Source organism: Sciurus carolinensis, chromosome 5 (genome assembly GCF_902686445.1).
Source record: "Sciurus carolinensis chromosome 5, mSciCar1.2, whole genome shotgun sequence".
NCBI lineage: Eukaryota > Metazoa > Chordata > Mammalia > Rodentia > Sciuridae > Sciurus > Sciurus carolinensis.
The window spans coordinates 86,721,877-86,748,819 of NC_062217.1; the positions used below are offsets into that span (position 1 = coordinate 86,721,877).

Genomic DNA, 26,943 nt, shown 5'->3' on the forward strand with positions numbered 1-26,943 from the left:
TACCTTTAGGATGAAGTACAGGGTATATGGTTTTTGATCCTCTCATCTTGACTTGTAGAGTTGCCAGAATTACGGGTGCAATAGCACTTCTAGCCTTTTTTTTTTTTTTGAATTGTTCCCAGACTGACCCCTAACTCTTTGGTTCAAACCATCCTCCTGCCTCATCCTCCTGTTGCTGGGATTATAGGCATGTGCCACCATGCCCAGCTTCCATCTGTTTTTTTTTTTTTTAAAGATATTTTTTAGTTGTCCAGTGGATCTTTTTTATTTCATTTATTTATTTGCATGCTGTGCCGAGAATTGAACTCAGGGCCTCAACACATGCCAGGCAAGCACTGTAACACTGAGCCATTATTTCAGCTCCTCCCATCTATTTTTGATCATCAGCATAGGATATAGTTCCTGAATTTTTTATGTTACCCTAACTTAATACAATTCTAAGTAGATAGTATTAACTCTCCACCATGTATTTTGCTGTTACTTTCTCCCTTTCCACTACTGTTTTTCTTGGTTGTCTTAATTTTTAAAAATATTTGTACAAAATTTTGCCTTGGTAATTATAAATCAAGTAATAAAAAGTATATTTGTTTCCTTTAAGTGATGATTCTCAACTACCAAAGAAAAACGAACAAGGAAATAGCTATATTTGGTCATCCTTCTTTTGATTTTCCTGTCAATTTTTGTTACCTTACCTGTGATTTTTTTTTTTATGATATTGACATTCTTCTTCCCTTCCTCTTTCTTGTACTGGGATGGAATCCAGGTCTTGGCATGCTGAACATTTTCTCTCCCACTGAATTACACTCTCAGCCCCATCTTTAATCATTATTCTCATATGTGTATAAATCTTAACCTTATTGTACGTACGTTAAGGCATGACTTTACTGTTCATTACTTCTTTGATGTTTATTCTCAATTGTTCTCTTTAAGAAGGGCATAGAAACAATATTTCTTGAGCTCTTGTATGTGCTGAAATATTCTCTTTGATCCTTGTTATTAAACGTGTGAAATCATGGAACTTTCCCTTCCCTTTCTTTCTTAATTGGTAATACATTTTAGAATCTTCTAGCATTTTGTATTTCTATGAAGGAGTCTTAAATAGCCTGAATTTGTATTGTACTTGCTTCATTACATCATTATTTCTTTTTTTTTTTTTTTTTTTGGATGCTGGGGATCGAACTCAGGGCCTTGTGCTTACAAGGCAAGCACTCTACCGACTGAGCTATCTCCCCAGCCCCACATCATTATTTCTGTTTGTGATACTGGGCAATGAACCCAGGACCTTGCATATGATAAGCAAGCACTCTACCTCTGAGTTGTGTCCCCAACCCTTTTTAAAAAAAATTTTTGAGATGGGGGTCTCTTTTAAGTTGCTCAGGCTTGCCTGATCTTTCTGTTTCAGCCTCCCACATAACTGGGATTACAGGTGTGTACCTCGGTGCCTAGTACTTTATTACATCCTTTTATCTGTTCATCATTGTATCAATATATTTGTCACAGATCATAATATTACAATTTTTCCTTGAGACTAGACTTTTATTTTGTGGATTCAAATGTTGCTTTTCTGTAAAGAAAATTGCTAGAAGTTACTCAGTTTTCACAAGAGGAACAATATTAAGTGAAGAAAATTTTAAATTCATCTATATTTTCCTCTTTTCCCTTTTGCTCTGTATCCATTGTTAATGATATATTGAAATTATAACATGGGTTTTATAGTCTTTTATCTTTAAATTTCTTAGGTAAGCATTTTAAATATTATTTGATCTACTAATAAGTAATGCTGCAAATGATGTCTTCATGTCTGTGGATGTTTTTGAATTACTTTCTTTAAATTTCTGGGTGTAATTTATTGGATCAAAGTATAAACCATGCTCTAATAGCAGTAAGTCCCCCTTTACCTGAGGGTGACTACTTTCAAGGAAGCCTGTTGGTGGGGATGGTACTGAGCTCACTGTATACTCTATTTTCTCCTATACATATGTACCTGTGAATAAAGTTGAATTATGAATCAGGCACAGTATGAAATTAACAATAAATAATTATTGCTATATTATAATAAAATTATTTAAAACTTTTGAATTATTTCTGGAATTTTTCATGTAACATTTTACACGGTGGTTAAATATAACTATAGAAAGCAGAATTGTAGATAAGTGGGAATCATTTATTTTTATTTTCCCCTAGGAAGATATTTGTCATGCTGGTGCATAAACTTATAAGTGCACGCCTGTAATCCCAGTGGCTCAGGAGGCTGAGGCAGAGAATCTCTAGTTCAAAGCCAGCCTCAGCAACTTAGCAAGAATCTAAGCAACTTAGTGAGACCCTGCCTCTAAATAAAATACAGAAAATGACTGGGGATGTGGGTCAGTGGTTAAGTGTCCCTGAGTTCAATCCCTGGTACCCCCCCCAAAAAAAATAAATAAAATAAATATATAAGCTTTAGTGAAATTTCAGTAACTTCGAATGTTTAGCTTTTAACAACATATAATTTAGTAAATATAAAATACTAGTTTTATTTTAAATCATAGTTACCCTGCTAAGTATCAGGTAACTGTGCTTAACTGATAATTTGATTATTGGACCTTTTAAGTTAATTATACCATTGTTATGAGTGAGGAAATATGACCTCACTCATATGAGAAATATGAGATGTTAAAGATCTCTCTCCCCCATCCCCCTCTCTCTCTTTTTAAGGTTCTAGTGATTAAAAGTGGTCTTGTTCACATTGTTATTGAACTTCCCTGTCCTGCTCCCTTCTTGAAGATTTTTCTCCTTAACTGCACTTCTTCATAAAACATTAACGTAGCGCAGAAGGAACTTCTGCTGATAGTGTTGAGAGGGTTGTTTGGGTTTTATGTCGTGACTTAGTTAATTATATCTACTGTTTAGTCTGGTTCTTAAGTGCCAGACTTAATTATACAGTATATAAGTTATATTTGTACGAGTATATTGATACGAATAGAGAATCTTTGTTCTTATTGATATAAAAACAAAGGACCTAAAAATATTAATGTATAGTCAATATTTTATAGATCTGATGAGACGTCAGGAAGAACTCAGACGCTTGGAAGAACTCAGAAACCAAGAGCTGCAGAAACGGAAGCAAATACAACTGAGGTAAACGAATATCATTGTAACATAACATGAAAATATATAGATTTGTGAGTGAGTTTTAATAAATGTTCTACCATCTATTATAAACAAGTTGTACAAGTAGGAAAATGCTTAAAAACAAAAACAAAAACAAAACCCCTAAACAGCAACAACAACAAAAAGAACATTGCCTATTTTTGACTCACATAGGGAATTACTCAGTATTCTAGTATAATTTTCTTAGGATTTTTTAGATGATTAAGGGTACTTTGATTGCATATTCTTTGGAGTTAATAAGGAGCTTAGATAATGTTGCATGTGATTTATTAGATGTTATTTTCAGAGATAGATATGTTTGAATCGCTATTAGTTTTTATTTCTTCATGTGTATAACACTACTAAGAATCTCAGGTATTATTATACTTCTGATTATTGAAAAGATTTATGGAAGTGAACTCCATAGTAAAAAGGGAATGAGCATTTAAAAAATCACAGTAATAATAACAATAATGATTAACCATGGTTGTTCCATAATGTATAAATAAAAAATTGACCAGTTTTCCTTGTGCCTGCAGTATTTTATTGTGAAGTATATGGGATAACAACTTCTCAAGTTATACTAAGGACATGTCATGAACAAAATTATGATGGTTAAAACAAACTTAAGAAATTTAGGTTTTGAAAGTGCTATAACAGTAGCAAGTACTGTGGTCAGAAATAACTTGTTCATGGAAAGTAAAAGTAAACAAAGTGAAAAACTGAAGCTTTTCTAGTTTTCAGATAGGTGATGTTCAGTATGTTTTGATGTATTATTCTAGTTTGTTCTTTGTACCTGATTATATCAACATTTGTATTTTGTGTGTATATGTATGTATGTATATGTATGTGTATATGTATATGTATGTTTATCTGTTTTGAAACTACTATGATTTTACTCTACCCAAGTCCACATTGTAGTCCTTGAATAGGCAGCATCAGCATTCTCATCCAGGAAGTTGTTAGAATTGCAAAGTCTCAAACTTAACCTCTAGAACTACTGGAAGCATCTTAAAGTTTGAGATTCACTTGTTAAGCATAGTAATCCACATGAAATCCTACCTCAAGGATCCTTTTCAACTTTGCTTTTGCTTCCCTTTTTAATGTGAACATGTTCAGCTGGCACAGTGGCACATATCTGTAATCCCAGCAGTTTGGGCAGCTGAGGCAGGAGGATCATGAATTCCAAGTCAGCCTCAGTAACTTAATGAGGCCATAACAACTTAGTGAGATCCTGTCTCAAAATAAAAAAAAAGGACTGAGAATGTGGCTCTGTGGTTAAGGGTCCCCTGGGTTCAATTCCCACTATCCAAAAAAAAAAAGACACCATACCTCCCCTAACTTAAAACCTTATCTGAATCTAGCTTCCTCTTATATTTGAACTTGACAACTAGACTTTTTGAAATTATACCCTACATTTGGACTGCTTTCCCCCTCAAAACAAAACAAAATCCTTAAATAATCAAATAATGTGTGTAGAGTGAATGTGGGGATGGCCCAGAGCAGGATAGCAAAATACAAGTGAACCAATTGCAAATGAATAATATAACACACTGAAATGTGTGTATGGTGTGGGTGTGTGTATATATGTATATTTTTCATTTTTACTCTTTTTTCTGCAGTTTTTTTTTTTTTTTTTTTTTTTTTTTTCAGAGGAAGAACAATTACTTTTTTAAAAAGTAACAAATTGCCAGGTATGATGGCACATGCCTATAATCCCAACCACTTGGTAAATTGAGGTAGGAGATCATAAGTTTGGGTCAGCCCTAGTAACTCAGCAACTTAGTGCGATCCTATCTCAAAATAAAAAATAAAAGAGGATGGGAATGTGACTCTGTGGATAAGCAACGTTGGATTCAATCCTGGTACCAAAAATAAAGAAAATACCACCGGTCAAATTTTTGGTGCAGTTAGAGAAAATATCCACAAGAACCTGATACAGCTATTAAAATACTCCTTTTTAAATAAACATATATATGTATGTATACTTATGTGATTTTCTTTATATAAAGTAAGCAATTTTTGCTACAGATTGAGTACAGAAGCAGATATGACAGCCTTAATAGTCCTTTTGTAGTGTTGGGGAAATCTGCTTCCCTACCATACTGCCTGGGAAAGCCACCGGGACTGTTCCTAAAATAGGAACTATAAGTCCATTTGAGTTAAAAATTTTTATGTATTTATATGTACATTATTCACATACTTTCTAAAACTTAGAAAAAACCTAAGATTAAGTAGTAATAAATCATGTGTATCTTTAAATTTTAAAAGTTTATTATTTTTAAATGTTAAGAAAGGAACATTTATTGGGCATTTCTGTCAGGCAAGTGCCATTTGTTTAGATGTGCCTACTTATGAAGTTCACTTGGTGTGACAGAAGGGTGGACAGGCAGTAGAGACTGAAGACCTTAATGGACATACTAGCACTCAGATCATTGTTCTCAGTATGTATTTTTCTTAATTTTGGGCCATGGTTTTCAAACTTTTTCACCTTGTGATCCTTAAAGATTCCCTGAAACTGGCCCAGATTATCTGTTTATCAATTTTGGATCTTGGTCATTGAACCCAAGGCTGCTGTACTACCAAACTACACTCCTAGTCCTTTTTATTGTTTATTTTGAAACAAAATTGGCTAAAGCTGGCCTCAAACTTGTGATTCTCCTGCCTCAGACTCCTGAGTAACTGGGATTACGAGTATATGTTACCATTCCTGGCTTATGTACCTTAAGAGAACATATTTTTAAATATAGAGAGACCCTGACTTCTCCAGAAGGCTAAAATTAAAGTGAATCTGTGGTGCTGGATTGGAGTCAGGTATCAAAATGAACTCTTTGGTGTTTAATAGTGACACATGCAGAAATACAGATGTGTTTATGTGTGAATTAATGTAATATATACATGTATTTCATGGCTCCATTGACCAAAAGGCCCTAGAAGCACTAGTGTCCCAGGAAATATGAGAATATTTAGTATCCACATCTTTGTTTCTAAGTACTCTAATAAAAGGAACCAGGGCTTTTTGGAGAAGTGATTGATAGCAAACACTGAAAACTGTGATATGATTAGAATATCTTGTACCAAAGAGTAAAGAAACACTCAAAAAAGAATAGCATATCAGAAGAACTTGGGAGCTTTATGAAGTTCCTCATGGCACATTGGAACAATTTTAGCAACAAAATAAAAAAACAGTGATTGTTAGTTTTTTTTCCTAACATTAGATTTTAAGCCGTAGAATAAAGTAATATCCATGAATCCATACTGATAAAAGCAATTAAATAAGTAAATAATTAAGAGGGGTAGAAAGGGCAGCTCCTTCTTAAAGTAAGATTCCAATTAATAAATGCAGAAAGAATGAAAGCAGTATAGTCACTGATAATACTGTAGTAATAGTTGTTACAGACAAGATTATTAATGGAAGCTAAAGTTGGTGGGCAAAAACTTGAGAACAGGGTTTTTGCATAGTCCCAAGTCTGTATTAAGTACAACTGGAAAAATAGAAAACAGTGAACAAAATCCATCAGACACCACCAAAACTATGTTAAATTTCCTATCATGCATTTTAAATCAGTTGACTTCATTTACCCCTTGATGCTGTTTAATGTGATATAGCATGATTTCTGTGATTTTATTGTCAGATAGGCATACTCCAGTTATGAGAAAACATCAGACAAATCCAAATTGAAGGGTCTCTCCAAAGTAGTTTTCTTTTAGAAAGTGTTCATGAAAGACTGAACTGTTAAGAGAATGGAGGAGGCTAATAATAATTAAATGCAGTGCCGGATTCTGTTAAGATCCTGCAACAGAACAACATTAGTGGGGAAAATTTGAATAAGGTCTATAGTTAACTATGATTAGTGGGTAAAATTTAAATAAGGTCTGGTAGTTATTATTGTATTTTATTAATATAGTTTACCAGTATTTGTTCCGGGTTTTGTAATTGTAACTGAGTTAGGTAAAATGTTTTACTTAGTGGAAACTAGATGAGATATACACAGGAATGTTGTACTATTTTTGCAAGTTTTCTGTTAAGTCTAAAAAAAAAAGTCTAGGTTTTGGGTATAATGTAGGGAACAAATGACAAGTTCCTTCACTTTTGGGATGAACTCTTAAGAATCTTGATTTAAAAGAAATACAACAGCTTGTTGTAATACAAAGTAGTTCTGCAGTATGTATCAAGGAAAGGAAAAAAATTTGTCTAGGAATTTACTGTAATGGTCAACCCATACTTTGAGACCAAACAAAATTATAGCAATTAAAATAAAAGAGATTTATCTGACTGAAGGTGCTACTTAGTAAAATAGCTTTGTTAAGCCAAATAAGCTGGACTCTTTTTATTTACCTTAGTTGGAATATAGAAAAAACTGACTTAGAAAAGTATATTTTTAGAGAAATTAAAGAATTGTTTGGAGTATAAAAGTTTTTGGATTCTTTTTCAATGCTATAAACAATTTAAATTTTCTTGGGTCACTTAATTCTTCAGAGACTGGAGGAGTACAGAAAGAAGACTAGGTAGGGTAAGGGACTAAATGAGATGGTTTTACCTGTGACTTGACCACTTAGTAGTGGTTTATTTTTTTTTATTTTTTGGAGGGAGGTGGGTACTGGGGATTTAACCAGGGGCAATTTAGCACTGAGCTACATCCTCAGCCCTTTTATTTTTGAGACAGGGTCTCACTAAATTGCTTAGGACCTCAGCTTAGACTTGTGATCCTCCTATCTCAGGCCTCCTGAGCATTGGTGTTACAGGGCATGTGCCATTGCACCTGTCCATTGAGTAGTTTTCATTTGTTTTGTTCATTTACTTTTTCCTTCTTTCCTTTTCTTTCTAGTACTCTTCTGCCCATCCATTTATTTCCTAAATCCTTCAACATATAATTTTTTCACAGTTCTGGTGATTGAACCCAGGGGCACTCTACCACTGAACTACATCCCCAACCCTTTTTATTTATTCTGTTTTTTCATTTTGAGACAGGGTTTCATGAAATTGCAGAGGATGGACTCGAATTTAGAATCCTCCTGTCTCAACTTCCTTAATCTCTGGGATTATAGGTATGCACCACTATGCCCAGCCAGCACATTATTTTCAAGTCCTTAGATGTATTGGTCCATCTCATAGTGTGTTGGGTCAGCTTTCATTGCTGTGACCAAAATACCCAACAGAACACAGGCTGTGACTGTAGTTCAGTGGTTGAGCGCTTGCCTAGCATGTGTGAGGCACTGGGTTCAATTCTCAGCATCACATAAAAAATAAAACAATAAAGGTATTGTGTCCATCTACAACTAAAAAAATATTTTAAAAAAATACCCGATGAAACAATTTAGAGGAGGAAAGACTTTTATTTTGGTTCACTGTTTCAGAGGATTCAGTACATGGTCAGTTAGCTCCATGATTAATAAGGCAGAATGTCATGATGGAAGGGCTTGACAGAGGAAATCTGCTCTGTGGCAGCAGGGAAGCAGAGAGAGAGAAAGAGAGAGAGAGAGAGAGGGGGGGGGGGGGGAGGGGAGGGAGGGAGGGGGAGGAAGGGGCTGAGGACATGTACACCTTTGCAGGGCATGCCTCTATAACCCACTTCCTCCAGCTGGGTCCTACCTCTCATTAGTCCATTCAGCTATCAATTCATTCATCAAATGGGTTAATCCACTGATGAGGTCAGAGTACCCATGATGTAATCAATGACTGAAAGCTCTATTTGTTGCTGCATTGTAGGCCTTGCTTTCATATATGACCTTTTGGGACATTTCGGGTTCAAATCTTGACAGATATGGGGACATAGTCTGTGCTCATCAAGAACTGCAAGGCATCTGAGCATGGCGGGACATTCCTGTAATCCCAGCAAATTTGGAGGCTGAGGCAGAGGATTGAGAGTTCAAAGGCCAGCCTCAGCAACTTCAATCCTGTTACACACCAGCCAACCAAAAAAGGACTGAGGGTGTGTACCCTTGGCTTCAATCCCCAGTACCAAACAAACAGACAAAACTCCCCAAAACAGAAGCAACAAGGCAGGTTTATTTAGTAAGCATCATCATGGCCTAGTGCCTAGATCCTGCTTTTAAATCCTATAAAAATATTTGACTTGCCTAGCACACACAAGGCCCTGAGTTCGGTCCTCAGCCCTGAAAAAAATATATATGTTTGATATCTGAAGATGGTTAGAGGATTTCGATTTAAAACAAGTTAAAAAAATTAAAATTGTATTAATTTTCGATAAAGTACAGTGTGAAGGATGTTATATTTGTCATACCTCTTTTTTCTTATCTTTTACTAGTTCCATTTGTGGATATAACCTAGGAATGCTCCTTTATCTGAAGAGCTAATTTAAGCATCTGGCAGAGTAAGAAAAGTGAAAGTAAACATGGACAACAGTAATATTTATGCTGCTTATAAATTTAGATTGTGGGATCATTGGCGTGATATAATCACAAGGACAGTGCTCTTAATCAGATTGTTCCTGTCATACAAAATTTGTTACTATCTTGTTCTCTACTCATACAAATTACAAATACTGGGTTTTGTTTTGTTTTGTACCACTAGGAATTGAAAGTAGGGCCTCACACATGCTAGGGAAATGCTCTAGTACTGTGCTGCACCACAGCCCTCTTTTAAATTTTTATTTTGGGACAGGGTCTTGCTAAGTTGCCCAGGCTGACCTTGAATTTGTGATCTCCTGCTTCAACCTCCCAAGTAGCTGATGTTACTGGTGTGCACCACTGGCAGGAATACTGTTCTTTTACTTGCCTTTTTTCTGACAATAAATGTTCTTTCATTATTAGTAATTGCATATGTACCCTTCTGTAACGGCTGTGTTTTGTGTGAACCTTAATTGTCCCCCACATATATTGATCAGTGTGTCCTCATCTTTTTGCTTTTATGAATAATGCCACAGTGTATAATTGTATACATATATATCCTTGCACACTTGTGTACATATTTGTTTAGTTTACTGGAAATGGTTTTGCACATTTAAAATTATGTTAGAAATTGGCCCCCAATAGGATCATATTCTGTCTGCAAAGATTAAAACCCAAAATATTTTTTAAAATGTATAATTTAGTTGCTGAATCTGATGTGAATCTGTTGAATGGAGATGCTTGACTTGAAATTATGTTGTGATCTTGTCAGTCTTTATGTTTTCCAGAGCTCATGCATGTTCACCTTATTGCAGAAATTCTGGTGTGGTTAGCTATGTGGTGCAATATGAATCTTACTGGAAATGTAGTATATTGATCATTCTTAAAATCAGAAAAAGTATGAATTTCAAAACATATTTGTCCTTAAGATTCTTGAAGGCACTTTTTACCTGGGGGTGATGAATGCATACCTGTGATCTCAAGCAACTCAGGAAGCTGAGGCAGGAGGATCACAAATTTGAGGTCAACCTGAGCAACTTGTCAAGACCCTGTCTCAAAATTTGAAAAAAAAAAAGAATGGGGGGTCGGGGGTGTAGCCTGGGTTCAAACTTCAGTACCACAATGATGATAGTAGTGATGATAAGAAGTTTTTACCTGTACCTGTGTACATTTTCAGTAGTATGTGAATGTGAAAGTATTTTGTTAACAATAAAATTTATGAATGTATTAATGGATTAACACGTTTACTTACGATTTTTTAAAGCATGTGATAGTTATATTTTGGGGAGTTAGACAACAGTCTAAAAATAGTTCCAGATTTTGGTTGAAATTCATGTAGGAACATTGTCACTTTACTTCATGTGAGCTGACATGAGTAAAACCTTATCCACTAGTGTAAAACCTAACAGGTTTTCCCTTGATAGTAGAAGAAATCACATATTTCAGTTAGTGGTTTGTGTTTTGTGGAGAATGTTGTCCTATATAAAAAATGCAGGGTCTTGAAACCTTAATTGTGAATGTTGAAAGGTACTCATGTAAGTTAACCTAAAAATGATATTTGCTGAATGGACATCAGTTTAATTTAGCCACTACTTCATTTATGTGTGTGTGTTTGTTGTGTGTGTGGGTGTTTGTGCGTATGCATGTGCTTGTCCATGCATATACATTTAGGACATATATATTTGAGTTTGCATTGATTTAATGCTGAATATCATGTGAAATCTTTTCCTTAATATTAATGTGGTTTTCTGACTTGATCATATTATAACCTAATTATAATATATATTATGTGTGTGTGTATATATGTTTATATATATTGTATATTATATATTTTTGCTTCAAGTTTTGCTTGCTGTAGAATAGGAACCAGCAGATTTTTTTTTCTGGAAAAGGATAGGATAGTAAATATTTAGTCTTCGTAGGTCATATGATCTCTGTTTTAACTCCTTAACTTTGCTAGCCCCAGAGGAGCCTAAAACTGTAAAGACAATGTTGTCCTATGTAACTTAATTTACAAAAGAAAGTTGTGGGCTGCTACTGTTTCAGGAGATGTCCTCAGTGGGTTGATAAAAGTACAGCAAAGAGGCTCAATAAAGCTTTTTTTGTCTGCATACAATAGAATTTTATCTACCGCGTGCGATCCTTTGAGGTGCGTATTTCTGTAAGTTTTAAATATCTTGAAGACCTATCATGTCACTGACAATTCTAGGACCCCCCCCTGCTCCCATACTGGAGTTTTGAACCCAGGGTGCGAGGTGTATCTCCAGTCTTTTTTGAGGTCAGGTCTCACTTACTTACTGAGCCTGGCCTCAAACTTGTGTTCCTCCTGCCTTAGCCTCTTGAGTGGCTGAAATCATAAGCATGTACTACCAATGCCTGACATTTTGAACGCTTGATTTATTCTTTCTTTTCTTTTTATTTATTTATTTATTTTTTTGTAGTTGTAGATGAACAGAATGCCTTTATTTTATTTATTTTTATTTGGTGCTAAGGACTGAGCCCAGTGCCTCACATTAAGGTAAGCGCCTGGCACTGAGCTACAGCCCCAGCTTGATTTCTTGAATATAAGCATGTAACCACTGTGGTTATGTGTCATTACTTTGGGTTTTGTTTGTTGTTTGTTTCATAATTGAAATATTTCAGATTCTTTAGCTAATTTATTAGAGTTTTAGAAACAGTCAATCATTAGTCAAAAATTTGACATAATGTAATTTGTAATAAAATATTTTTAATATGAAATAAAGTATCTGGTTATGGCTCATATGTCATAGTGCTGAAATTTTTGTTTAAAAAATTTTCAGACATGAAGAGGAACATCGTCGTCCGTGAGGAAGAAATGATCCGACATAGAGAACAGGAGGAATTGAGGCGACAGCAGGAAGGCTTTTAAACCAAACTATATGGAAAATGTAAGGTAAAATATAGTTAACCAAAATGACTTTGTATTATCAGGTGGGTGACATGAATTTGGAATTTTTTAGATTTTGATTTATATAATAGTGTATTTTTTATTTTTTCCGAAGTTGTCATGCTTAACCTCTTACAGAAAACAAATTAGTTTCTGAATGTAATATGTTTATGATATGGATTTTTTTCTGTTTTAACTGCCCTTTTAAAAAATATAAGCTATTAGAAATCCTAATAACATGCACCATCTCCACTTGACTGATTTTCCATGAATACTAATACTAGCAAGTCTTTATTTTTGAACATTTTAGACACATACAAAGGAAGATTAGTATATGCCCATCATCCAGACAACAGTTACAAACACATGACTGATTTTTTTCAATGTTCAGTATACATATTTTCTTTCCCAAACTATTTTGTTTGAAATATCTAACTTCATATAATTTCACATGTATTTTTAGTATGTATCTCTAAAAGATATGTACTTTTCTTTTAAATACCTGTCATATCTTAAAATTGCTAGTTCTTTAATGTTAACTAATTAAACTGAAATTTACAAAGATAAATTTTTTTTTACAATTGGTTTGTTGAATTGCCTTATTTTCTCTTTCTCATTTTTTCTTTTTCTTTTAAAGCCTCATTGTACATAGTATCTCACACACTGGGTTTTTCTGATTACATTGTTGCAGTGATTGATTTAACACTTACTGTGTTCCTGAATTTTCTCCAAACTGAGATTAGTTCAAAAGATTTAGTCAGACTCCGGTTTTTGGTTTTGGAGGGCAAAATGGGTGAAGCAAACAAGACTATGTCAGATATGTTAAATCTACAAGTTCTTAATGATAATGTTATGAAGAGTTAATTACATTTTTCATCTTGAAAGAATAGCTAACATAACCCACTATCTCAAAAAAATCTTGCTTTTATTTTTTCTCTTTTGTTGGGAGCCATGATACTTAAATAAGAAACTTTTTTAGTAAGTTTCTGAGGCTAAAACTATTAACATTCCAAATTATTGTCTCTTTTCCCCCCTGACCTTTCTGTCCTTATTCTTCTGAAATTTTAAACTTTTTTTATTAGAAAGGATACAGAGGAAAACAAATCTTAAATTGTCAAATAACAAAGAATATTTATCTTATTATCAGGTACATATCCTTTGAATGAAAATTATGTGGCCTTTAAATTAGAAAAAAATTTTCATTCTTTTGTGTTATACTAAAGGTTTGGTTTAATAGAGTTTTAAATTTCATTACTAAATCAATTGAGTAATTTTTAAAAAGCATTCTGAATTTTGTTGAGTAATTTCTACCATTATTTTTAATTCACTTTTTCCTCCTTATATAATTAGTAGACAAACTGTCATCTTGGGTTTGTTTAGTTGATATAATTTGCACATAAATCTGTTAAATTTGTCAATCTGAGGATAATTTATATATTAAAGAAAATGGAATTTTAAGTTTTCCAGGTCCATACTTTGAAAAATAGCAGCTTATTGGTATTATCTTCAAATATAATCACATGTAAACCATGTGTGATGAATTTCTTAAAGAATATTTCATTAAGAATTACAAAATTCTGCCTGCTCCTTTTATTTACCTGAAATATTACTAAAGGATTTGCTTATAGTAAAATTGATACAATTAATGTTTTCTGGCATGACCTTTAATATTTTTTGGATGGAATTGTATAGCTATTTGAATGTCGTATGCATAAATAATCACTTTAGGAAATTAGGAACATAATTAAATATATTGCTAATTTTACTTTTCTATAAAGCTACTGGAAATATTGCTATATTTTTTAATTTAATTATTACGACAAGTTCTCGTTTTAATTTTAAACATTTAAGCTGGGCGTGTTGGCACATGCCTATAATCCCAGCAATTTAGCATACCCTATTCAAAATAAAAATAAGAACCAATTGGGGATGTAGCTCCTATGGGTTAATTCCCAGTTCCAGGGGCTGGGACTGGGGCTGGATGTTTTGTACTAAAATTCATTTTAATGTTGTAATAAAATATTACAAATATCCAAACGAACTTTGAAAATAGGTGTTTAGATATTAAAAATACTCCTGATGGGTTATTGGCATTTCTAAATAGATCATGTGTTTCATGAGATTATATTCTTAGAAAAGTATAGAGATAATATATTTATTTACTAAGATGCTATATTTTTAAGGAGTTGCAGAAGCACATGTTGCATAGTTTGAAGTATCATATTAAAATTAATTTGTCTAGACTGAATTTAGCAAACTATAGTCTGGTACCATGGCCCATTTTCATAGTACTTCAATCACAGAGATAAGAATGGTATTAATATTTTCATTAAAAGAAACTGGGCTTGAACTTTAGGTGAGTTACTCCAGTTAACTCCCATTGGCTGAGGGAGAAGAATTGCTTAAGCCCAGGAATTTGATGCCAGTGTGGGCAACATAAGAAGACTCCAGCCCAAAAAGTTAAAAAGAATATTAGACTACTTCTGATCCACAGTAATTTAAAATATTTGCCTTCTGCCTCTTTTATAGAAAAAGTATTGAATCTTAGGGTGAAATATTTGTGATTTCTTAGAATTAGTATTTATGTTAGGCTACAAAGTTACTATGCTCTTAGTTTTCTGAAGAACAATATATGTCAAATGTACATAAATAAACCATAATTTGTGTGACAAAGGAATTAAATATTTAGGGGGAAATATAGTGTTTTCTTTTTAAAAATGCTTTTGAGATTAGAAATCATATGAACAGGCACAAGGCTTTCATAGTTTTGTTATAGTCATATTTAGTTCCTAGTTTCATATGCTGCTTGTTACTGTAGAACTAACAGATGCTTTTACCTAACTTGACTGTGCACTTTGGAAAACATTTGTTAATAGGAATATATTAAGGCAGTTTTCTGAGTTATCCTTCCTTTACGTTGTAAACTGTCACTGGAAAATTGTCAAACAATTTTAATCCTTTTTTGTTTGTTTGTTTTTGTTTTGTTTTAAAGCTTTGAAGTTAGGCCCTCTTATGTGCTTTCTCTTTTTTCACTGTTCAGTTTAAAGGGAGGAGTCAAATGGTAAGTGTTCAACTTGCCCAGTAATAAAAGTAGAATTTTCTTGGTTAGTTTTAATATGTCACCTTTATTTTTTTATTGTCTTCCCATTAGATATGTTCCACCATAATTAAGAGTCATGGAGCTATGAAGTATAAAAAATTGATTTACATTTTACATCCTAAGTACTGATTTTTTTAATGTAACAAAGGAGGAGGAGGGAAAATACATTTGGTCATGGTTTTCTTTGTCAGTCTTCACTTGATGATGATTTTTATGACATACATGGAAATATATTTTTAAGAACATCTTATCAATTTCAAGCTGGCATTCTTACTTCATACCATATATTTTTTTTTTTTTTGAGAAAAATCAAACTGATAATTGCTCTTGTACTTAATAAATGAAACATGATAGTTTCACACTTGTAGAAAAGCATAATTTTGACTAAGAATGTATTTTTATACTGTATCAATTATTTTGAGGTTTTTCTTTACTATAGTGTGGTGTGTATTTGACCATATTCTAGGTAGTTTTTATGATCATTCTAGATAGTATTTACTAAGTTAAAATTTTCTGCTGTCCCAATTTTATAGCTTTTGGAAACATCACAATTCAGAAATAGAGAATGTTATGGAATTGGCTTTGTAATGACTGTCTTGTAATTGTTTTCATATTAGGTTGTTCCATTTGCTGTAGATGAAGTATTTTAAACACTTCAATACTGTAGTCTTTATTTGTGAAAACAACTTACACTATAGGAAATGGCAGATTTTATTTAAATATTTGTTACTGCAGTTTCTTGTAGTAAACATTGCTTTTTAGGGAAATGTAAGTGTCCTAAAAATATCCAGATGTCATTATTTTTCTATCATAATTATATCATGTGGTGACAAAATACTTTGCTCAGGAATATTTTGATAATGTTTAGATTGAGTGCTAGTAGTTAATTTTAAAACCTCAGAAGTTTCTTTTTCTGGTTTGGTAAATACTTATGTTTGCTTTTCAGTGAGAAAAGAATGACTTTTAAAATCTGTTTAAATATCCTGCAATAAATTAAGTACATACCTAACTTGATACTGGAGTGTGTGTTCTCAGATGTGCAGTTGGAAGAGCCCTGGATGTTTTAATACATGCACATAATGAACTTGGAAGTAAAGGTATATTAAGGTCAAGGCAGCAGTTCAATTCCTATTGGGCTCCTCTGACAGAGTTGAGTGTTCCATTATTGCAACCTGGTACCTGTGAAATACAGATCAGAATCATTAAGAAAATGTATGTAACTTAGTGATAGAGTACATGCTTATTAGTATACCAAGGCTCTGGGTTCTATCCCCAGCACCAAGAAAAGGGAAAAAGAATTATATCCAGAGGATGCTGGTTTTAGGTCTCTTCCAAGGACAGTATTTTTCAAACACTCAGAGAGCTTTTTAAAAATGTGAATCCTGGAAGGGGGCTGTGGCACAGGCCTATAATTCTAGTGACTTGGTAGGCTGAAGTGGGAGCATTACAAATTTGAGGTGAGACCCATATTCAGATAAAAAGGACTGAGAATGTAGCTCTGTGGTAGAGTGCCCCAGGGTTCAGTTCCCAGTCCGGAGGAATGGGGTAACAACAAGTAGAGCCCTAGAACTTATACCTAGAATAGATTTTTGGTGAGTGATTGAAGTAGCTTCTGAAGTATTAACCATCAAGTGCTTTTTTTTTTTTTTTTTTTTTTTTTTTAAATTTAGTATTCTTAAAGTTTTAACACCTGTGAACTTACAAAAAATACTCAAGATCCCACTAATAATTTGATTCAGTAGTCTGTGTTGGAACCATTGGCTCAGCATTTTAGAAGTTCTATAACCCTGCTCATCTCTCTTTATTAGAGGTTGAAAACAATCACAGATTGTATGTTAAAACTGCGAATGATAGAAGTAGATTTTTGGAGTCGTGGTTATCCTGGAATGTGAATGGAGAGGTGTCTTGTTGCAACATGGGAGGGTGTATTCATACTGGACACAGTTTAAATCGTACAACAGTCTGTATGAATAATACCTTGTTGATTTGGTGTGGCAACCTTGAATTGGGCTTTCATTTTACCATATGTAGGGGATATTGTCTCAAATGATGGGTTAAAGTTTTTAATTGTTTCATCCAGACAGGGGTCAACAGCGTAGGACAAGGTCAATCTACATGCCCCGCCTGTTTTGTAAATAACGATTTATTGGAATAGTGTGTTATTTTTTGTTGATTAATTTCTGCTTTGCCTTACAGCTGAGTGGAATAGTTGTGACACGCTTTATAAGGCTGGATTAAGACTGTATGACCTGCAAAGCCTGAAATACTTACTTTCTGGTCTTTTACAAAAATGTTTACTGACCCTGATCTAGAACCAGTATTGAGAATTGGGTGGAATCTATTAAAAGGGACTCATGTTAACCAAACTCATAGAGTTTGTGAATTTAATGCAAATTAATTAATTTATATGTTCTTTTCCAGTGTTTTTAGAAGGCTCACTGCAGCAGACAACTCATATCCTAAATTCAAGGTTCCTGAGGAATCCATTAGTGTTCCAGAGGTTCACGGTAGTTTTGGTTATGAGTCAGAGCTAAGTTATGGAAGAACTGGTAAAGTGTCACTGTCCCACACTGAAACTTGGAGTTTCCAAATATTTTTGGTTTTAATGAATAGAAATATAAAACATTATTCTTAAAATGTTACCACCTCTTGGTGAGTAGGTATCAGATTTGACTTGTTATTGACCAGTCACTTCTTTTGTCAGCCTGTTTTCCTGCTTCTGTACGGACATTGTTCTCCCTTATTCATTCCTTAATTTAATCATAGCCTCACTTCTGGTGGGGCATATACAAAATTTAAAACAACAATCCCTATTGTTTGTTACCAGTGAGTAGGTACAAATTCAATTTCTGAAATGGGCTTATGAGTTTTTGAGAGAAGTAGTCACAAATTTTGTGGTCTCCACATCACTCTTTTTCTGTAAGTTATTTATTTTAGCTCTAATAAGTATTTTGTCGATGTACAAGATTGGGGGAGGAGGCAAGATACCTGAAGTATTAAAGGACATATCTTTTAAAGGAATTTTTTATGGTCCATAAGCCTATGGGAATAAAGAATTATGTGCTGTAGAATTTGTATGTTAGAGGTGGTATAGCCTCCTGGGCAATTATTATCTGTTGCGATACATCGTAGTTAATACCATGCTTTTGAACATGTGGTGAAAATCATAATGGATAGTAACAGTAATAAGTTATAGTAGTCTCACATGTAGTGTTCTAGTTGTGGCCAGTTTTTGTTACGTTTTATTTATTATTAAAATGATTATAGTATAGGTGAGGACTTTCTAAATACTTGGGATTGCACATAATTTGAACTCAAACTAGCTTTTGTAATAAAATGAAGAGTGCTATGTAAGTTGCAATATTTACAAGTTCTAGAAATGATCTTTAGGATTTGTGATGATTGAAGTATTTTGATTGAAGGTAATGTATCATTGTTAAACTAGGTGTTGAATTCTTGGATCTACTTCTTAAAAGGATTAGTTTAATATTCTTGATATCAAATCACATGCATTTTGTTTTGTTATTTGGGCTACTGAAACCCAGGCTTTGTTTAGGCAAGCACTGTACCAACAAGCTATGTTCCTAGCATTTTAAAATTGTATTTTGAGTCAGGGTCTCACTAAGTTGCCAGGTGACCTTGAACTTGTTATCTTGTTGACAACCTCCAAAGTTGCTTGAATTACAGGTGTATGCCACCACACCTGGCTAAATTCTTTTTTATAGCAGGCATAAAAATGGGCTGCTTTGGATGAACCAAGATGTATGGTATTCCAATCATATATTATTGAGTTTTCTTTCTATATTTCTTTTCTCTATCATTCATGTTTAACAAACAAATGCAGATGGAAATAATTACTGAGTCTCTATCCTCCATACATTCCTTTATCAGAGGTCACTTCATTTTATGGGATTATTTTTATGTCATTTTAGTGACTTTAGTACTCTTTTTTTCTTTTACCTTTCATTAACCTCTTAGAGGAGGTTCATAATCCAAAAAATTTTCCTGTCTCTTTTTTTTTCCTGGAGAACCTCCATATAGACTTAGTATATATTATTACCTGACTTAAGCACTCTGTTATAATCCTTTTCATTTTAATGTAATTTTTAAAAAGTAATTACAGGGTCAAATTCTAATCATACTAGTTTTTACTTTCTGGTGCACTAATTGTGCTGAGTTTTTTTGAGGTCAGGAATTATGTATTTGTCTAGTATACTTATTTAGATATAAGTTGAGAACTAGTTGCTTCATATTTTGTTTTTCAAATGACGTGAAGCTCAGTCATGGTTTTCAATATATTTATGGGGCCACCATACCTTGGTATTTATTGAATGCTAATGTCTCACATGTTAAACATTTGATACTTTGGAAAACATAGATGGTGTTGGGTACAACTATTGAGGTACTTTTATAGATTTGTACAGAATCACATAGTGAAGAGTAGTTTTTAAAAAACAGTCAAATAACAACCATCTTTTGTGCTTGGTTTTTCAGCACACCTAACTTTTCAATATGCGGGATTCCACTTGAATATCCCTTCAGAGTGTTAGAACTTACAGGAAGACTTGGAGGTTTCCATTAGAAAGAAAAAATTTGGTTCATTGTTTCCTGTGTTTTAAAACATAATGCTGAGCACCATAGAGGATACAGATGAGTTAGAGGATTTTAGGTGCAGAGCACTTAACCAGAGAATGTTAAGTGATATAGCTAAATGTTCTGAGAGTTGAAAGAAAGAAGCTCTCTACCTGGAAGTTTTAAGTATATTGAACTATTGTGAAAATTTATTGGCGTTTTCTGTTTTGTTTTTGTTTTTTTAACCATTAGTATTGGTTTATGTATTCTGCTGTGTGGTAGGTCTACCTCATGTCTTTTCTTTGAAATGGTAAGTTCTAAGCAGAATGGTAAGACCTTATTTTAGCTATTCGGCTCTCTGCCCCCACCCCAAAAAGAACTGGAGACGAGGTCAAAATTGGCAACTAGAGGTGTTTTAAGCTAAATGTGTGTTTTGAAATACCTAATAATATGTGATATAACTAATTAGAATTTTAAAAATTATTCAGTTGAATTAATAAAAAATTCTAAGAAGGCATAACAGTTTACTTTTTAATTTTATGACAGTATATTTAGAGGAGTTGTTTTACATGTAATTGTGTTTTTAAATATTTTTTAGGCTAGTCCAGTACCTAGTATCTTCTGTACTTAAATAATTGAGCACATGAAGCTTTGTAGTATTATCTGAAATGTTAAAATTTTATGACTAAATTAAACTTGACAAATGGGAATGTAGTACCCATATTTAAAACTACTAGTGGTAGGGCATAGGAACTTGAATTATAGTATGCTCTAATGGAATGCTTTCAAGTTAGACTGCTCAATAATTATACTTACAAACTTTCAAAGATTTTTTGAAATTTCAAATATCTGGGGCCAGGAGATATCGCTCAGGTGGTAGAGCCCTTGCCTAGCATCTGGAGATGCTAGCAAACCCCCTGACCCCCATATCTGAAAGTATGTGGGTAAGTTTGCTTTTTTGGTCTTAATGATGTCTTCTGCCATTTTGTGCTCCATGTTTTAAATCATGGATTTTCTGGTTGTAAACATACCATATTTTCCTTTTCCTTTTCTGTTTTTGTTTTTGTTTTTTGTGGTACTGAACCCTGGGTTTTGCACATGCTAGGCGAGCACTCTGCCACTGAGCTATTAAACCCCAGGTCTTAATCATATTTTTTATAAGATTAATTTCTTCATTTGGTATAATATTTCTTTTTCTAAATTCTATTTTAACACATTGATATAGTCGTTATAGTAGTTTCTCCTATAATACAAATTTCAAATAACTTTGATATTTAATTTGATGCTATTTAAATATTTAAAAAATTACTGTATCTCAATCAGTTGCTTTTTGTTGGGTACTTAGAAAAATATATATTAACTTAATGCAAACCTGAAAGCTTCTGGTAAACTTTTAAGATAATTTACTAATGCTTAATATCACAAACAGAAAAGGATAATCTATAAAATGTTTGCTTAATTCCTTATACATTGGACCTTATATGCCTTGTTTTCTTTTGCTGCTGCTTTCTTCTTTTGATGGGACCAATTTGGAATCACTTCTTGTATAGGGTTTTTTTTTTTTTTTTGCGGTGCTGGGGATCGAACCTAGGGCCTTGTGCTTGAAAGGCAAGCACTCTACCAACTGAGCTATCTCCCAGCCCCTTTTTTTTTTTTTTTTTTTTTTTTTTTTTTTTTTTTTTTTTATTGCTGTTCTTTTGTGTCATCTGTATACTGTGACCTGGCCAGTTGTGATAGTTTTAAACTTTGGTAAGAAAAAAAATATATTGGACAGAAAGAGATTATGGATTAAAGAATGCAAACTAGTCATAGTACTTTATGTGAGGTTAATAAGATTCTCTTAATAGTATTGTGTTTGTCTTATAGCTGATATTGCTGCTTATTTAAGAGTTTGGGGTTTAAAAAATAAATTTAAGAATAATCATTACTAATCAATGCTAGGTTTTGAAATCAAGCACCTCTTCAGAGAGAGTTTGCTGAGACAATTGAAAATGTTCTTGGGTATATACATTGAAAATAAATTCTCAGCTGAATGTTTGTTTAAAAACTCAGTTTGTAAATTATATATACCTTTTTGTTTCTTGATGTGTACTCTTTTATGTGTAATTACATTTTATTCAGTATCAGAAAATTACCCTATTAAAAAGTAGCCATTAATTTTACTACATACTCTTGAATTTGACAGTAACGTAAGAATAATATCTACTCATTATCTGAACCAGCCTTTAAAAATACTTTATTGAGGACTGTGGCCATAGCTGAGTGGCAGAGTACTTACTGCCTACCATGTGTGAGGCACTGGGTTCAATCATTAGCACCACACAAAATAAGCAAGTAAATGCATACTGTCCATCCACAACTACAAAAAAAATTTAAAAAATAAATTTAAAAAATACATTATGAGTGAATCTAGTTGAAAGATAGTCCCTATGTGTCTCAGGTTAATAGGCATAGAAGTCATCCTACTTCTGTTATTGCCTCTCCTTTTGATTGGGTATTTAACAAAGAAAAAAATATTTTTTTTTCATGACTCTCCCTTATAGTCTAAACTAAGATTTAATTGATTATTCAGAAAGAAGCATTTTAAGATTTCTTTTTTCTTCCTTTTGTATATGTATAATCCTGGAAATTGAACCAGAACCTCAAGCATGGTAAACACATGATCAACACCACTAACCTACATTCTTAGCTCCATATTCTTTCTTTCTTTCTTTTTTTTTTTTTTTTTTTGTTACTCAGATTTTTTGTTTTAGAGCAGTTTTAGATTCATACTAAAATTGACTGGAAGGTACAGAGGTTTTCCATCTACTTCTGTCTCATTTATGCATAGCCTCCCCCTTATAAAACTCTGGCACCATCAGAGCATGATGCGGTGTATGGCTGTAATTCCCAGCTTTTTAGGAGACAGACACAGGAGGATCATAGTTCAAGGTCAACCTTAGCAACTTAGCATGGCTCTGTCTCTAATAAATAAAAAAGGACTGGGATGTGGCTCAATGGTAGATTGCCCCTGGGCTCAGTCCACAGTATGTACATACATACATATATACATGCAAACAGACACACACACATTACACTGAAAAAATTTTAAAATTTAAAAATATCCTGTACCATAGTGGTACCATTTATTATAATTATTAAGTTGATGAACATACAGAGATACGTTATCAGCCAAAGTCCATAGTTTTCATTAGGGTTCACTCCTTATGTATATAGAGGACTTTGACAATGACATTTATGTACTGTTGTATCATACAGAGGTATTTTTTTCAATCCCTCCTTACTAATGCCTGTTAATCACTATCCCTTTGTCTTTTTCTATAATTATAACCTTTCTGATGTGTCATTTATTAAAGCCATACAGTGTATAGCACATTGGTCTCTTTCACTAGCAACAAGCACTTAACAAGTTTCCCTTTAAGTTGTCTTTCTATGCTTGATAGCTCATTTCTTTTAGCACTCAATAATATTCTGTTTTCGGGTATACCACAGTTTATCTATTCATCTACCTAAAGGACATCTTGATTGCTTCCAAATTTAGCAGTTTATAAATACAGTTGCTCTTAAACGTGCAGATTTTAAGTGGACAGAATTTTCAACTCCTTGAGGTGAAAAACCAAGGGTATGTGATGGGTGATGCTCGATCATATGGTAACGAGTATGTTTAAGCTTCATTAGAAACTGCCAAACTGTCTTCCAACATGACTGTGTTCATTTTGCATTCCCACCAGCGGTGGAATGATATCCAGTTGCTCCACAGTCCTTGACAGCATTTGGTGTCATGTTTTGGATTTTGTCCATTCAAAAATTTTGTAGAGCTATCTTGTGTTAACTTTACAATTCTCTAAAGACAGGTAATATGGTTTCATCTTAAAAGTCATAAAATTAAGGAACATTTTCTTCAAATTCATGGGCAAAGATATTTTGGATTGAATGTTTTCAAATTGAGAGGGGGAAATCTGGATTATATAAATTAAAAGGTTATCTTATGTTTCATTAACTATTTTCCCCCTTCCTATCTAGCATGAGCTATATAATTAAGAAATTGTTTTTAATTACCTGAAAAAAGTGTTAAATTTGTCTAATGGTTAGGTTGGAAAGTTTATATGCTGTTATTTGAGTTGTATCCATGGAAAAATGTCTCCTGTTCCTTTTTAGTTGAGTATTTACTTTTATCTTGAAAAGATTAATTTATCTTAAAAAGATGCACAGTCTTCAATAGTTTAACACCTTTTTCATGAATGAATAACTTCTCGGCAAAGAGTCCTCTAACTTTTGAGATTTTAAAAAATAATTTCATAATATTACATGTAATAGATTTTTGCTCTATCTTTGGATGTGTTGTTAGCTAGCATTTCTGGATGGTAACAGTTTGTATTTAATCTTATGAAATTTTTTTATTAGTTATCTAATTTTATTCATTTATATACATTTCCGAAGGGAAGAGATAAATAATGCCTTTTGCTGACTTAATATTTTAAGTGCTAAATGTAATTGATTTTCCTAAGAAATTTACTTTTAGGAATACTTAATGATGAAAAAGTTGAGTCTTGGTACTTGCCAGAATTTGCTGTCTTTTATGAAGAATTATATATTTTAAAGTGGATTTAAATGTTCTATGTCATTATTTTTAGCATTTTCCTTTTTTTTTTAATTTTTTTTCAGTTGTCAACGGACCTTTATTTTCTAAACTTATTTATTTATATATGGTGCTGAGATTCGAACCCAGAGCCTCACACTTGCTAGGCAAGTGCTCTACCTCTGATCTACAACCCCATCCCCGCATTTCTTTTTGAAACGTGGAACCTAAATAGTATATTGGGATCTCTATACAATCTTTAGAAGTTTCCTTAGAGAAAGCATGAGAGAGGTCTTCATGAATATTTGTCCATTAATTTTTCATTACTCAAATAAGAAGTGATTGACACGTCAGATGAAGCTGACCATAAAGTGTTGATACATTTAACGCAGTTTTTATTTAGTTCAGTGTATCATAATATTTAGGTATTCATCTGACACTTTAGTTTTAACTTACCTGATACCATGTAATTTCTTAAAATTAGATACCTTAAAATACTACACAGTGAGGCGAGGTGGTGCACAACTGTAATTCCAGCAGCTCGGGAGGCTGAGGCTAGAGGATCTTGAGTTCACAGCTAGTCTCAGCAACTTAGGCAGGCCCTAAGCAACTCAGTGAGAGACCCTGTCTCTAAATAAAATATAAAAAAGGGTCTGGAGGTGTGACTCAGTGGTTAAGGCCACTGGGTTCAATCCTTGGTAACCCCCCCCCCCAAAAAAAAAAAAAAAAAACAAACCAAACTACATAATATCTTAAAAATAAGATTGATTTCCTAAGTATTAAGTATTAAATGAAAAATATCTTTATTGTACAAAATAAATAATTTCAAGTGCCATAGTGTCATGGTTACCACACTTTGGAAAATAGGTTAACAGATTATTAATGCAAATTTTTTGCTATTTTAGATTTTTGTGAAAGAAGACGACAAGTGGTTCTCAGAAATTTTTTACTTACAATTCCATTAAAAATTACTGAGAGGAGCAGGGCACAGTGACACATGCCTGTAATCCCAGCTACTTGAGAGACTGACGCAGGAAAATTACAAGTTCAAGGCCAATCTCAGCAGTTTAGGGAAGCCCTAACTTTTTGAGACCTTGTCTCAAAAAAAGTGATAAAACTGAGGAGCTACTGAGAACTTCAAAGAGCTTGTCAGTATTTGACATTTTAGAAATTAAATAAAATGTTTCAGAAGGAAGAGTACCCTTATTTTTATTTTTTTTGCAAATGATTTTAGTGTTTCTCTTAGATGTACTAAAGAAAATGGTATGTTGTACATTTGTAAGTTTGTTTAGTGTTCTCTGTAGGAAATAGTTGACTTCCCATATTTGCTTCCACATTCCATCTGTTGCAAAAATATCTTTTGGTCAAAATCCATAAAGAAAATATGCTTTACATGGATAAGTAATGAGAGACATATATTAATACCCTTTGATACTTCAGTAAAAACTTAAGTGGTAGTGTCTCAAAAGTACTGTTTTGCAATAAAGTCCTTTGATGTACCTTGAACTTTGGATCTTTTACTCATGCATAGTTTTGTAATATCATTAGAAAAATATTCATCCATTGAATTAGATTGTCCAAATTTATGTATTTTATTATATAAAATTTTTTTAAATTTAAAATCCCATTTCTTAATACCAATCTCATGTTTACTGGGTACTCTGGGCAGTAATCAGTTTGTCAGATGGTGGTATCTGAATTAAAAAATTTTTGTTCCATGAAGCTGGGTGTGGTGGCACATCCTGTAATCCTGCCAGCCTCAGTAATTTAGCGAGGCCCCATCTCAAAAAATAAAAAGGGTTGGGAATATGGCTCAGTGGTTGAGCATACTTGTGTTCATCTCCAAGTACCAAAAAAGTTTTTTAAAAATTGTTGTTTCATAAAAAAAGGTGACTCATTCTGTATGCAGCTCAATCACACAAATGCTTTTTTAAATAGCCATCCTACTTCATAAAGTAGCAGAAGAGTTTTGTTTTGTTTGTTTTGTTTTATACCAGGGATTGAACTCAGGGGTCACATCCCCAGCCCTGTTTTGAACTGAGCCACATTCCCAGCCCTGTTTTATATTTATTTAGAGACAGCATCTCACTGAGTTGCTTAGTACCTTGCTTTTGCTGAGGCTGGCTTTGAACTTGGGATCCTCCTGCCTCGATCTCCTCTGGGATTACAGGCATGCACCATCACACCTGGCCCAAAAGTGCTCTTTACCTACATTTTTTGTTATTGTTGTTACATAGAATATTTTAAAGCTTGTGCCCAAGGATAGAGGTTTAATGAATTTTTAGTACTTCATTAAGGTATGCA

At 33.3% G+C, this 26,943-nt stretch overlaps 1 protein-coding gene across 1 annotated transcript in view; it reads left to right on the top strand.

Moving 5' to 3' along the window:
- Pspc1 (paraspeckle component 1) overlaps positions 1-26,943 on the top strand; it is a 60,262-nt gene that overhangs the window by 23,888 nt on the left and 9,431 nt on the right. Inside the window, 4 exon segments of the mRNA XM_047552424.1 lie at positions 3,033-3,117; positions 12,282-12,303; positions 12,305-12,364; positions 12,366-12,389. Of these exon segments, the coding sequence (XP_047408380.1) occupies positions 3,033-3,117; positions 12,282-12,303; positions 12,305-12,364; positions 12,366-12,389 (191 nt within the window).